This window comes from Entelurus aequoreus, linkage group LG03, assembly GCF_033978785.1.
Source record: "Entelurus aequoreus isolate RoL-2023_Sb linkage group LG03, RoL_Eaeq_v1.1, whole genome shotgun sequence".
NCBI classification, from domain to species: Eukaryota; Metazoa; Chordata; class Actinopteri; order Syngnathiformes; family Syngnathidae; genus Entelurus; species Entelurus aequoreus.
The window spans coordinates 64,226,411-64,242,185 of NC_084733.1; the positions used below are offsets into that span (position 1 = coordinate 64,226,411).

General features: G+C 41.6%; 1 protein-coding gene across 1 annotated transcript in view; it reads left to right on the forward strand.

Annotated features, from left to right (window-relative positions):
- The window catches only part of LOC133645942 (attractin-like), a 100,580-nt gene that overhangs the window by 63,932 nt on the left and 20,873 nt on the right, over window positions 1-15,775 (forward strand). The window contains exon 5 of the mRNA XM_062040868.1: window positions 219-326. Within this exon, the coding sequence (XP_061896852.1) occupies window positions 219-326 (108 nt within the window). The remainder of the gene's footprint in view (window positions 1-218; window positions 327-15,775) is intronic.

A 15,775-nucleotide genomic window follows, 5' to 3' on the forward strand; every position in this document is an offset into this window, starting at 1 on the left:
CCATTTTTTAGATCGTGCAATCAGAGGCAACTAGAAAGTTCAACAAGACAAAAGAGACACGTGAGTTGGTGGTTAGGTATGGTTTTTTTTTTGGAAACACTTCCTAGCTACCTAGAGCACTTTTGTTGAGGTAATATAGCGCCTTCAGATGTAATAAAAGGAATGACGTCATGCTGTTTACATTGTGACTAACGAAAGTGTTCCCCATGTCTCCATAGCAACTGCTGAGGGAGATGCAGCAGATGGCCAGCCGGCCTTTTGCCACCATAAACGTTGCCTTGGAGACGGACGAGGAGCCGCCCGACCTGATAGGAGGAAATGTCAAGGTGAGGTCTCCCGCATGGCCCTCTCCTCGAGAGAAATGTAGGAATTGTTCAGGTTGTTTGTGTGAGACAACAGCCCGTCTAAGTGATTGATTTGGACCATACGGCTGTGAAGACGACACATTGCAAAAGTAAATAAAGCCTGAATGGGGAGGGGGGAAAGAACAACAAATGATGCGGCTGCTGTTTGGACCTTGTGCAAGTTCTCTACAAAGTCTTCTTCTGCAGAACTTTTACGAACCAGCAGATGTTGTTTGTTGGAATCAAAACTGAATAAAAGTTGTTGGTCGTTGAGGGAGTTTTAGCTCAGACATGCAAATAGGTTTGCAGCCCACTTTTTAAATCCAGCATTGATGTCTTCATTTGGAGCAGGAAATGACGGGTTTAGGGAGATCACATGTCAAGTGTCCTGATGCTTTTAACCATCGTGTTAGAGTCATCTCATCAATAATATTATATAATAGTGCGTTTTGTAAACCTCACTCCCTGAGCCGCACTGGACTATGTGTCGACAACCTGGGCTTTTAGCTTACTGACTAGCACTGCTCAACTTTCAATTAGCGGGATCATCCAGGCAGTGTTACATTGGTGCCGCAGGGGCGAGGTTAGGGTTAGTGCTGTTCGAGGTTAGGGTTAGTGGTGTTCAAGAAGGATCAACACTTCCTGCTTTCTGGTGAAGGTCCAGGAAGGCTTTGGTCTTTTTCAGTTTTCAATTCGCATTCTTGACAAGATTGCTCCCAGCTGTGAATCCCACTTTCTGGTTGAACGGCGATATTTGTTGCCTTCGAGCGCTTTGGAAGTCAACAAAACTTCTTGTCCATGGTCTCCTGTTAGTTGAATTGAAGTCTATGGTTAAGGTGGCCAGACCCTTTTATTTTGCAAATCTATTTACCACCAATAAGATCAATGTCAGGGTCATTTTCCACAATATAAACTAAACCAAAACGTCACCGTGGAGTTATTAAGTCTGTTTAGCTGATTGGAGAGCTATCTTTCGCAGCTCGAAAACGATGACTTCTGTTTTGTTTGATTAGTCGTTTTACTGCTGTGTTACAGACACCGTTTGGAAACAATTAAGATATGTAAATAAACATTTACAGAATATTTATGTGTAAATAACTGGTGCGGCTATTATATGGAAAGCTATTATTTTTCCTTAAAAAATAGTGGGTGTGGCTCAGAGGTGTGGACTCGAGTCACATGACTTGGACTCGAGTCAGACTCGAGTCATGAATTTGATGACTTTGGACTCGACTTGACAAAATGTAAAGAGACTTGCAACTCGACTTAGACTTTAACATCAATGACTTGTGACTTCACTTGGACTTGAGCCTTTTGACTTGACATGACTTGCTACTTTCCCCAAAACCCAAAGATTAAAAAGTTATTTGGGAGCGCGCTGCTCCGTATTTTTCATTTTCTTCGTCTGTGTCTATCAGCGTGTTGTTCCTGTCAGCTGGTGTGCTCTCAGTACAACAGCCAATCAAATTAGATCTACGTTGTTTTCATCACACAGCATTCATCCAATCAAATTGCAGGACAACCACCGAACAAGAGTTGTCAAACAATGCGGCAGTGAGAAACAATTATGCCAAAGTTAATTTCTTTCGGGTATTAAAACTACGACTTGGTCAACAAAAAATGAATTGCCGTATGCAAATCACGCAGTTCGAATATTACAGACGGAGACGCAACAACTTCCAACTTCGTTCGACATTTGAAGTTGCACAAAGGGTAAGTTTTGAATGTAAGATAACGTTTATTGGCTAAGTAACGTAACTTTTATTTGCTGTGTAGTTAAATCAGTGAGGCTGTAAACTCACTGCTAACGTTATAACCTTAGACATCTTATAAGGGTACGCAGCATCGAGCGCTACTGCCTACAGGCGCAGACGAGACGCGGGGCCGCCATCTTGGAGTGGTGATCCGCTCCACTCAGCGCAATTCATTTGGCAGGAGCAATGAACTGTCAGCGCATTTAATTCATCTTACCTCACTGAATACCACTGATTTTCACACGCTTTTTTGTCATACGTGTAGCTATGATAAAGGAAACATGTTTTGGCGTGTTTTATTATTCATAGTTTGCTTAACAGTAATATAATATTCTTATACGCTATAAGTGACCAGACGTCCGAGATCAAAACTGGGAATATAATCCCAGAGAAAGGGGAAAAAAACGGTCAGCTATTTTTAAATTGAAGAAACAATATGATTAGGTTATGTATACATGCGTATATCCTACATAAACAATGTGTGAATACATTATATATATATATATATATATATATATATATATATATATATATATATATATATATATATATATATATATATATATATATATATATATATATATATATATATATATATCTTATAGACTGTATCTCTGTTGCTGCAGCAGCAGAGAGTCTGTCTTGGCACTTTGTATTGATATTTTGTATTACATTCTTCCCTTAAATGATCATGTTTACAGTCATTGTTTTATATGTATTTTTTATGTATGTCGCTTTGGATAAAAGCGTCTGCCAAATACTTCAACATAAATATATATAAACACCTGAAAGTCTATCAGCTAAAACCACCAATCTGTTTCACTGGATTCAGAATAAAACCAAATTCTGTCTTACCCAACAATGTTAGTATTTGAATATTGTTACTTGAAGACTTCTTCCTGGTTACAATTATACTGTTAAGAAAGTATTGTCTTATATTTTGCCTAAAATGAGAATGCATCATAATCAGTGGCGGCTGGTGAATTTTGTTTTAGGTGGGGCTGAAAGTTTGTAAACCAAACCCCTGTAGGGCAGTCATCCTCCCCCAGAAGATTTCTTTGTGATTTTCACATACAAATATTGAAGATCTTTGCTCCTTCTCAACTCTGTGGTAATATTATTTTCATAAAATACAACCAATAGTACATTAATGTTAAATCTTACTTGTGAAAAGTAATCCCCCGATTCCTATTTTCAACAGTCCGCTCATTTGAGTAGGAAAACGCTGAACACCATCTTTATTTTCTACCTGTCAACTGTCACTACTTCAAGATGGCGGCCAAATTGCTCGCGTCACAGCAACCAATGGTGCTTCTACTTATAAGATGTCTATGGTTATAACGTCATTGAAAACACGGCAATCTGTTGCGTCCACTGCAGTTCGCTACCTTATTCATACCTTTTGCCAGGTGATTTTTTTAAGCAGGGTTGCATGAGGTACCTATACGAAACGTTACGTTAGTCAATGTATCACACACAGTAACGTAATGTTAGACGGCGGTCAGCAGCACTGCGTATTTTAGCCACCTACAAAAACACAAACATAGTCAAATAAAGGTCAGTTAAAATGTATACTATATTAACAATATGTGTACATATTGCATTGGGCCCTGACATCTAAAAAGTACAACTATGTTCATTGTTTTGTTCATGTTTTTGTTATGTTTTTCATACGTACGCACACATAAACACACAGATAGTACGAGATGAGATCAATGAGATAAGGTAAGAACAGGATAGAAACTGCTGTGGAACTAGTTACAATGCAATATGCCATGGAAATACAATGTTAACACTTTTGTGCAAATAAGTACAGTTGCACTTGTTTTTTCAAATGTGTTTATTCTGTAAAAGAATGAGTTAAATGTTTAAAATTACTGGATAATAGTGCTATTATGAAGTGCAATGTCAGCACTTTTTTTTCCCTGCAATTTCAAATGCACTTGTTTTAATAAATGAATACAGCGTTTTAAAAGCATACACAATCTGTGTAAATATATTAGTCTGTGGTTAAAAGGACTTGAAAGGACTCGAAATTCAAAATGCAGGACTTGGGACTTGACTTGAGACTTTCCAGTCTTGACTTTGGACTTGACTCGGAACTTGCCTGTCTTGACTCGGGACTTGACTCGAGACTTGAGGGCAAAGACTTGAGACCTACTTGTGACTTGCAAAGCAATGACTTGGTCCCACCTCTGGTGTGGCTTATTTATATACTGGTGCGCTCTGTAGTCCGGAAAAAAACTGTATAGTCAAGGATATTTTGAATGATGCAGGATTAAAAAGCATGCTTTATTTTCCAGTAAACATGTCAAATTGAAATGAATTATCGAGCAATCCCTCTAATTGTACTTCTAGTGAGGGCAGCACATGGCGGCAAGGTTAGGGCCAAGTAGCGGACTGCCAGTCAGCGCAGCGAGAAGAATATTTAAAAAGTTTTAGCCGAGCCACGAGTGCGGAGGTATTTGACACCTCTTCAAACACACTCTGCTCTCCAAGGGTCACGGGAGTCCCGGGTCACTGGTGGTCTCGCCTCCTCAAATTGCCGCCAGAAAAACAGGTGGCGTACCCAAGTCAGATTTATTTGATTAGTGCGTTCTATTTTTAGGCTTTTTGTTGTACCTTTTATTTCTGTTTGTTTGTGTCAGACATGTTTACTTCACAGTTCTGCTGTAATTTACTCACCCTTTACTGATCTTATCGTCTGATGTCTGCACGTCTCCTTATCTGTGTGTGCGTGTGAATCCACCTGTGTTTAACAAGCCAGCACAAAGTCAAAACAGCAGCTCTCCTCCATCTGTACGCTCCCTTTTTTTCTTCTCTGCCTTCGCTCTCCTTCTTTTTGCACCCTTTCTTCTCCCAGCGAGCCGAGATCCAATTTAGATTCCTCCTCGCCCGCCTTTCTCAGCTGCGGGCGGACGCCGTCCCACCCTATCTGCTAGCCGGGGCTCATATTGGGCGAGGGGAAGAGGTGCTGTCTTCCTTTTTTTCCACGCTCCTATCAGGACACCACCGCAACTAGCAAAGGTGCAGAATACCGGGAACGTCTTCTCACATTCATTAAAAGTTGTTTATGCCCTTAATCCAGAGTCCAAAGTTGTTCTGTTGAAGAAAATCAGGAGTTGCCACTTGGTATGAGCCATCATGGCTGCTGCTTGTTCAACCCAGGACTTGATTTAGTTGGAGGTCAAGCCGCATGACCTTAGTCGGGATGTTCCTGGATGCTGTGTGGGAAACATGGTGGCCATCTACAACTGTTTTTTGTGTTTTTCCCTTTAAGACAGACTTGGTTACCTTGAAGGAATAATGAAAAAAGATTTGAATTATTATTGACGAAAATAAGCATACTTTTTCTCAACACAAACATATTCAGTGTTGTAAATATATAGTTAAGAATGTTCTAGAACAGGAGTGTCCTTTTTGAATGAAGGAACTGCTGCTCTAAAAGTGTCCAACGGATGTCGCTGTAGCAATTCTTAGGGCGCGCATGACTTCAGAAGGGGCGGAGCTAGGTGCCGTGTTAAGATAGAGGCAACACTTATCCTGTTAATTACACTGCTTATTAGTGATAGGATACAACATGTGGATCGTTGATTGTCAAAGATGTTGTTGGTCATTTCGACACAAAAACTGCTTTTAAAAATCTCTACATTTCGTGTTTCGCATATACATATACTGAAATATGTATCCCCTTCTAATTTCATGTGTGATTACTGAAACGTGTCCAAACTCACAAGGTCTGTTGTAGATGATGCTACACATGTACAGAATAAACATCAATTGAGGAAAATTAGTAAATTCCATTAATAACATCTTGTAATTATTAATCATTTCATATTCTGATAGATTAAAGGTTGAACACCATTGCAAGCATTTTAAAACTCTGCCAGACTCAATTCCACCTATTTGAATGATGAACATTATCACGTCATTTTCTCAGAAAGTATAAGTAACAACAGATGAAGATAGAATACTATGAAGCACACAGAAAAAATATGATTTGTGCATTTTCAGAATTCTTAAACAAAGAAAACAATCCAAAGTTGTCTTTATTTTTAAGTTATCATGCCATGATTTTACCACTTGGGAATAGATTTCCAAATTCCTCATGATTCCCCTTCTAATTTGATTACCAGCCTTTTATTAATCTACACTTCAATAAATAATGTGTCTTTAGAATCAGGGACTAACTATTACTGCACTAGAACAGTAGTACCTTGGTTTTCAAAAACAAAATTGTAAAAAAAACCAACAATTTTTGCCACGGGAAATCCTGCAAATTCCATTAGTCCGTTCAAGACACCCGGAAAATGACCACAAAACACAAACAATCCTTGCTCCCACTCATGGATTCTCTCTGTAAGCGTAAATAAAACTACTCGTTAAGTGGGTTTTAGCGACAGGAACGATACTAATGAATACTGTTCCTAGTTGGAACGGGAAAGGGTTGGTTTTCGAACGAGTATGGCCCATTACCGTTATTTGTGACATAAACTACTCCAAAAAAAAAACTGAGGAATCTTCAGCTTTTTGGTGAAATTCCATCAATAAAATGCATTATAACCCTTGTAGATTAACCTAATTTGACTATGTAAACTTTTGAATGTTTCAGTATTTCTTCTATAACTGCATGACAAACTTCAGATTAATTCTAAAAGTTCACTCAAAAACAAACAACCACTATTATTATTAATGTCAGAGTCTAGTTTGGGAGGCCCATTACGTCGATCGCGAGCGACCGGTCGATGGCGGAGGGTGTGTCGGTCGATCGCCAGCCAGGCATTGAAAAAATAGACCTAAAAAATAGTCACTTTCGTCACTTGATGGACATTCACGGCACCCAAGGGTCTTGTGAGATGACGCTGGGTGCTGCGAGATCATTAATAAGAAAAAATGACCGACAGGAAGGCGAGAAATACTTTTTATTTCAACAGACTCTCGCACCGTACCTGTTGTCAAAACTCTAAAGACCGACTGTCAGTAGCAGGCCTGACAGGTTGTTTGGATTGGGTCGTATAGGTAAATGCTGTGCTGTGTTTATAAAGCATAATTAATGGATTTACACACATTGTCCACAAGATAGTGGCTAATTCGCAGCAATTACATTTTCAGATATTTGTATTTTTTATTATTTTGATTTTGATTTATTTATTTTTATGTTTTATCTTCACAATAAAAGCCCTACTTCATCCTACCTGCGTTAACAAAATAAGAGTCTCAGAAAGCTAGCGTGCACAAGCTAGCAAGCTCTGGAGTTTGCCACCAATGTATTTATTGTAAAGTGTATAAATAGGAGTATGGAAGCTGGACAGATAAGATGCCAAAAGCCAACCACTTTCATGTGGTATTGGACAGAAAGGAGGACTTTTTTTCTCCTCTATTCAAAAACGTGGACATTATCAGCACTGCTGTCTGATTCCAATCAATGCAAGTCGTCAGAATCAGGTAATACACCAACTTATATTCTTATCTTCATGAAAGAAAGGAATGTTAAATGCTTGTATTATCATTAAACTCATTTAACTTGTGAAAAAAAACGTCTCTTTCATAAATAAATAAATATAAATTATATATATGAATGAGGTAGATCCCCTTGACTTGGTCAATTGAAAAATAGCTCGCCTGCAGAAAAAGTGTGGGCACCCCTGGTCTAGTTAGTCTGTTTATCATCTGAAGTAGGGATGGTTGATGTGGCCTAGAAGCCATATTGCAATATATATTGCAGCGTCTTGCAAACCCTGTTTACATTACAAAGTACCATTTTTGGATACTATTTCAAAACAGGTTTTAGATTTCAAGACGCTGACTTCATCGTAGCTCATAATTTCCAATTTTATCAAATGTTTAGTTGTTGTTTTGTTTTCTCCGGTCTAGACTCTTGATAATCGTCTTGCTTATATCGTGTGCATAGCTGCTTGCTGTTACGCGGTTCAAGTTATACTTCGATGTGTTAATTGCCTCAACCAGTAGGTATATGTAATCACCAGAGTTAGTTACCTTCTAGCTAGCAACATTAACAAACTGTTTTTTTAACTCATCTATTGTTTCGCTACTTTACATTCAAGCTAGCCAAGCAGTTAATGTCACTTTGTGTCTCCTGCTCATTCTTGCCGGTATGTCGAATGTATAGCAATCGCTTGTCATCCAGTGATAATGGTATTGTTAGAAATGGAGTTTGTTGCCTGGATTAGGAGCGGCTCTGCACTGTGTATAGACATACAGTGCATCTGGAAAGAATTTACAGCGCTTCACTTTTTCCACATTGTGTTATGTTACAGCCCTATTCCCAAATGGAATAAATTCATATATTTATTTACAAGATTCTACGCACAATATCCCACAATGACAATGTGAATTTTTTTTCCCCAAACGTATTAAAAATAAAAAACAAAGACATCACATGTACATAAGTATTCACAGCCTTTGCCGTGAAGCTCAAAAGTAAGATCAGGTGCGTCCTGATTTTTCTTTAGTTTTTTATTATTATATTTTGCAAACATTTTTTATTAAGAAAAACCAAAACGTTTTCACATTGTCGTTATGGGGTATTGTGCGTACAATTTTGAGGACACAAATTAATTTATCCTATTTTATACGTTAGGTATATGACGCTGCATTGCTTTGACGCTGTGTTCCTTACAGCGCTAGAATGTATCAACATGCATTCAATTTGAATTAAAACAGACCACCAAAATAAATACACAGTCAACTGTAAGGAAATACAAATAAAACTGGACTAACTGCACCAACACTATATTTTATGCTGTTTTTGTATTGCACGCTTGTTTTGTTAAGTGGTTTGAAATGTCTTCTATTTTCCTGAAATTGGTTTTGTTAGAAAAAACATGTGCACATTTATGCAAGTGTTGTGCAGCAGTTACCATAGCAACAAAGACGGAAACCCAGCTAAACCCCGAAAGTCAAAGAGGGCGCTGACCATACAGCATATTTCTTCGCTCAGTCCAATTCAACTCCATTGGATAATTGTTGATAATCAGCAATGGATCAACTGTGTCAATAGTTTTTTTTATCGCAATTAAAGATTGGGGTCTTCTCCATGGTTCTGCTCAATCTCGCAGTTTTTTTTGCCAGACTGAAGTAGAAGTTGTCACAGTGGAAGTAGGTGGTCTGGTTGAGTCGCTAACGACGAAAGAGACTCTGCGTGCCATCTCAGTTGTGTGGGGGAAGACTAATTACTGGAGCTAATTTAACTGTGTCGCTCTGCCTGCTGGAGATAAGTTGTGATGTTGTTGTTGGAGTGTGTGTGTGTGGGGGGGGGGACATACAGGAGGGTGCCACTCTGCAAAACCCATGAAGACGAGACGTTTTTTGTGAGGAACATCACAGCGTTCATAGAGGCAGTTGAAAGGAAACATAATTGATTTGTTTCATGTTTGTGTTGGAGGGCGCATCTCATGTTTATTACCTGTGGAAATGAGAACACGTCAACAAGCGAAAAGCCAGGATGCTTCTGGAAATTGAAAGGTGTGCGCAGGCCCTCGTGGTTATTGTTCCCAATGTGAACAGCGGCGTGTAGCCCGAGGCAAACTGGCGAGTGAAGAAATGAGTCCGTGTTCTGTGTGAATGAGTGGATACTGCAACTCCACGTGGTCTTCTGCGGGGCCGTTCCACATTCTCCTGGTATTCCGTCACGTGGAAGGAAACTTTGGAATGGGTCCTCATTTACCGCACAAATGTTTTGTTGTCCTGAAGAATGACAGGCGCTTGGAGTCTTTCACTGTTTTTATGGATAGCTCCTATGTGTTTAAACAACCTGTTGTCCAACCCTGAGGTGGACTACACAAACCTACTCATAGGAACTTCTAGCTCTATCTACTAGGGTTGTACGGTATACTGGTACTAGTATAGTATTGTGGTACTAATGAATAAAAAACGGTACTATACTCTGTTTGAAATGCACCATTTTTTGTTTGTTTTCTTTTTAACGGTCATGACAGCGCGTCGTCACATTTAACGAGCAGAGGAGCATGTTCGGCAGCGCACAATCACGTAGTACTTACAAGCAGACACAGTGTGTAGACAGAAAAGGGAGAATGGATGCATTTTGGCCTAAAAACTAAAGATAAAGGTGAAGTATATAACACTGAAACGCCCTAAGGAAGAGGTGCTTTAAGACATGGCTAGCCAGCTAGCAGCTAACATCCATCCACAGTCTGCAGTGTTTTAGCTACTTCTAAATCACTAATCCTCGCCTCCATGGCGACAAATAAAGTAAGTTTCTTACAAGTAGCATTATCACTGCAGGACGAGGGATAGCTAAATATGCTTCACTACACACCGTAGCTCACCAATGCTAATGATGCCGTTCCTGAATGTAAACAAAAGTCATGGGTGGATCTACGTAACATCCACTGTAATGATACCAAGTACAAGAGCGTATCTAGTCGATACTACTATGATCACATCAATATTTTTTATAATCACAAAATCTTTTTTCCTTTTTAAAATTCATATTATGTTTATAAACTCAGGAAATATGTCCCTGGACACATGAGGACTTTGAATATGACCAATGTATGATTCTGTAACTACTTGGAATCGGATCGATACCTACATTTGTGGTATCATCCAAAACTAATGTAAAGTATCAAACAACAGAAGAACAAGTCATTATTACATTTTAACAGAAGTGTAGATAGAACATGTTAAAATGGAAAAAAAAACTAAACAGATATTAACAGTAAATAAACAAGTAGATTAATAATAAATGTTTACAGTTTGTCCCTCACAATGTTGACAAAATAATAGGTAGATAAATGACACAATATGTTACTGAATACGTCAGCAGACTAATTAGGAGCCTTTGTTTGTTTACTTACTACTAAAAGACAAGTTGTCTAGTATATTCACTATTTTATTTAAGGACAAAATTGCAATAATAAACATATGTTTAATGTATCCTAAGATTTTTAGTTAAAAAAAAAAAAGCCAATAATGAAATTTTTTTGTGGTCCCCTTTATTTAGAAAAGTATCGAAATACATTTTGGTACCGGTACCAAAATATTGGTATCGGGACAACCCTACTATCTACTTATATAAAGTGTTTATATTTTTATGTGGGTTTTTTTTTTGTGTGTGTTTAATGACCTTTTATAAATATCTATATCCCCCCCCCAAAAAATATTTGAGCTAGGTTAATTACGGCCTTGAATCAGACAGTAATTTAAGACATTGATTTTGATACTTTGGACAAGTAGACAAAAAAATATTATTTTTACTGTGCCTGAACAGGTAGGACTTGGTTGAGATTCTTGAATCCACACAAGTCTTCACTAGGGTTCAGATGTCGTTGTGGTTTGTGAAAATAATAATAGACATGAATTCATCAACTGAACCATAATGTTGTCAACCATGATATGACATATTATCAATCACTGTGATTTTATCCTAACTTATTAATTTTAGCATTACATTTTATCATCACCATTAATTTATGTCATATAATGTTTTAAATGTAATCAGAGTTATTTATAATATCACCATAATGTCATGGACAAGCATACTAAAAAGACATAAAACACCGGCGCTCTGTTTGAGGCACACATTACACATATAAGCAGAACTACACAAAAGAACTACAAATCCCATCAGCCAAACCAGGAAGTAAAGTGCCGGTGCCAGTATTTTTAACTCAAACCTTCGAACTCTCAAACGCAGCCGGACACACGCAACGTGACAACAATCTAATTCAACAGATTTCAAACCGCACATTACTTTTAATTTTGCCGACGTTGTTTAAAAACTAAACAGTGAGTGTTTGCCCTGGTTGTGACGCAGCATGTCAGCCGCACAACAAGTGCTGCGGACATAGCAGACATACAACAAACAGAAAAGCAAGGAAGCAGGCAAGCATGGAATTTAAACAATAATTCAGCTGATCTAACAAAGAAAAGTGAATATAACAAAATGAGCTTACCAGTGGGGTATGCTGGTGACGAAGCACGCTGTTTTTTTTACAAACGAAACAATGACGCCATTTTTAAAGGTACGTACATGGTCACCTGTCAGTGGTAGCCCCGCCCATCTTAAAGTCCCAGGTAAGTCCGCCATAAATACATATACACATAACAAATACACATAATAAATCCAACACCTCCCACTTAAGTTCCTGATGTCCCATCCAAGGAACTTACACCACGATCAAGAGACCCCACTTTGTGACACACGTTCGATAACTCAGTTACAAAGATTTTTTTTTTTTTTTTTTTCAATGGAGTTTGGATGCTCATCTTCGTATATGTACTGTGGGCATGGTGGCAGCGATTCGCCTACACCAACCAGCCAAATAGTTTAAAGGGGTTTGGGGCGTTGATTTGGCCAGGGGGTGGGGCAGTGACTGGAACTTTGAAGTCGCCCCGGGAGACAGCGTCATGAAGTCGCAGCTGGAGTCGAATCCTCTGCTGGGATCAGCACGACCAGCCGCCTTACATCCCTTTGCAGGATGATGGTTGACGGTAGTTGTTGATTTGTCCTGCCTTTTCTCTCAGTAGTCGTCGTTGGGAGGCCGGGACAAACTTTGACATCGACGTTCCTGACGACTCCATGCCTGTCTGGTCTTGTGGCTGTAACTATGCCCAAGCGGAATTGTCCTCTCATAGCATTAGGGTCTGCGATCCAGACGATGTCTCCCTCTTTGACATTTCTCTCCTTTGTATGCCACTTCTCACGGACAAAGAGATTTGGACCGGCTAGTTCATTCCACTTGGCCCAGAATCTGTCAACTAAATTGTGGATGTTCCTTAGCCTGCGCCAAGGGTGGGTGACTAGATCAAGTCCATCTGTGTCTCCTCCCACTGAGGATCGTCCGAGGATGAGAGAGTAGGGAGTTATGTAGTCGACTAACTCCTCTTGCTCCTGGGCGCGAGCGTCGATTGGGCGCGAGCGCCGATTGGGCGCGAGCGTCGATTGGGCGCTCGTTTGTCAGGTTGGCTGCCTGAAAAATTAGAGTCTGGAACTCGCCCCAGGTGAGAGAGTCTGTCGCTCCTTTCAAACTTGTTAGGGCTCTTTTTATCAGTTGTACGGCAGCTTCTGCTGCTCCATTCCGGTGAGGCGCATCGGCAGGGTGGAAGCACCATGCCCAGTCTGTCCCATTCTTGGCTGCAATGTCCTCAACAGATGATGTTTGTTGACAGCGCAAGTGGTTTTGGAGTTCATTCAGAGCAGGTTTAGCCCCGATGAAGTTCGTCCCTTTGTCGGACCATAGCTTGCGTGGGTGCCCTCTAAGGGCAACAAAGCGGGAGTAGGCCAGCAGAAAACTTTCTGAGGACTGGTCATCGCATACATCAGCATGGACTGCCCTTAAAGCCATACAGCAGAAAACAATTCCCCAGACTTTCTTTCTTGCTCTCCCCATGACTGCGTCCTTGACTTCATAGGGGCCGAATAGATCCAGGGTTGTGTACTCGAATGGGCCTGCCCTTTGCGTGCGCTCCAGTGGGAGGTCACTCATCACTTGCTGGCATACTCTAGCCCTTTGCTTTCGGCAGTGGATGCAGTCATTTATAACTCTCCTGACTGCTCGACGGCCCTGTATGATCCAGGCTTTTCTCCGAGTACCTAGGAGAGTTGCTGCAATCCCCTCATGGTTCTTCTCATGAGCCTCTTGGGCTAGTAATGTAGCCAATCTTGACTGCATAGGGACCAGAGGAATAGCAGTCTTGCCTTCATTCCAGGACTGAATTCGTCCTCCGCAGAGTAGGAGCCCCGTGACCTCATCTTTCCGGACCACGAGTCGGTCCAGAGTTTCATCCCGGAACTCAACTCCGTCCTGGGTTTCAAGGGCAAGGTAATGGAAGGCCTCTGCCCTCTCAACAGCTGTAAGACCAGGCTTTGCATTTCCATTGGCAGTGGCCTGGTGGCTGCCACCTAACCAGGCCTCCACTGCCCGCCGAGTCCAGGCAACAGTCCCGCACAGCCTGGCGAGGGAGCTAAACCTCCCAGGCTCAATGAGGCGCACAAGGGCCACAGCCCGCACCCGTGGGATAGACAGAGGTGGAGTGGTCCCGGGGCCGCCAGGCTCAGGAGGCTTCATTCTGCTGTCGCTCTCATTTTTCTGTCGCCTTGTGACCACGGCAGAGAATACGCGTCTTTGAAGCTTCTTGATGCTCTCTTTGGCGACCGTGGCAGCGATTTCACTTGCAGTCTTCACCGGCCACTTGCTTTCAGGCCACTTGAGGAACTCAGGCCCGTTCTGCCACTCCGAGTCCTCGTTCAACTCCTCAGGAGTCGCTTCCCTCGTAAGGATATCGGCAATGTTTAGGTCTCCTTCAACCCACTTCCAAGCGTCCTCTCTTAAGTCAACCCCAGTCCTCATCTTCCCCCTCTTCTTTGAGAAGTTGATTGTAGCGAGGATGCAGAGCTTGTCTGACTCTGGCTCGTACCCAACCCCGAGGGCTTTGCTGTCCTCCTCTTGCATCTGATTTGGGAGGATGAGGATGTTCGGCGTACTCGGACAGCCAAGCTGGGGACTGCTCTGGGTTCCCCCCCTCCCACTTTGGACAGAGAAGACCCAGGGTTTTAGAGAGAACCCTCCTGCCTTCAAGATCTTCTCCACACCAACAGTTGTCTGTCGTAGAGCATCAAAATCATTGTCCAACGTCAGGATGTCATCGACGTAGCAGTCTTTTTCTAAAACTCTACGTTCTTTGAGCATTGATGATAACTGTGGCAGTTTAGCTGTCTCTCGCATTGCAACTTGGGCAATACTTCCTGCTGGCTTATCGCCAATGTTCACTCGGACAACTGCAAACGTCTCTATTTCGTTCAGGGGGTCATCCCTCCACAGGAATCGATGCAGGTGGACCTCTTCATCCTTGAGCCAAACTGAGTTGTACATCTTTCGTACATCGCCCAGGGCAGCATGTTGCCCGCTTCGGAAGCGTAAGAGAACTCCTTTTATTGGATTAAGTACATCTGGACCTTTGTGGAGAAGGTCATTCAGGCTCCAACCCTGAAACTCTTGGCTGCTATTCCACACTATTCTCACAGGGGTGGAAGCAGAGTGGGGGTTCGGGGCAACCAAGTGGCTAATGTACCACTTTGGGCCCTTCCAGGAATCCATCTCTTCTTCTGTTAGCTTGACAGCTGCACCTCTTCTGACCATGTCATGGATTTGTTCCCCATACGCTGCTTTCCAAGCGGGCTCTCGTCCCAGCCTGGACTCCGTCCTCCTGAAAGTAGCCTCCACGGCTTTGCGATTGTCAGGGAGAGAGGCTGGGTCTCCTCGCCAGGGGTAGGCAGCTTCCCAGTGGGGTGACTGGCTGTGCTTGTCTGCTAGAACATAGGAGAGGCCATTCTTGATTTTTTCCAACTCCCTTTCTTCTCCAAGGGTCATCTCCTTTCCTCCTGGGGCACACATGCCACATTTGCAGCCCCCACATTGAGGGTCGCACGCTGCCCCATTGCTGTCCCACCTGAACCACTCTAACACTTCCTTGTTAGTTGTAGTGGTGCTGCTGAGGACTGTCTCTTCCTTTGTGAACTCGGTGTTCGGATTGCTTGAGTCCACAAGGACGTTCTCATGGACCTCGCGACATGAGTGTCAGACTGGTGGAAGGTTAAATCTACCATCTTAAGGAGGTCAGGGTGGGTCCCAGCGACCGTCTTGCCAAGTGGGCCATCCCAAAGGATCAGGTTCCCTTCTCTCCTGACTGGCT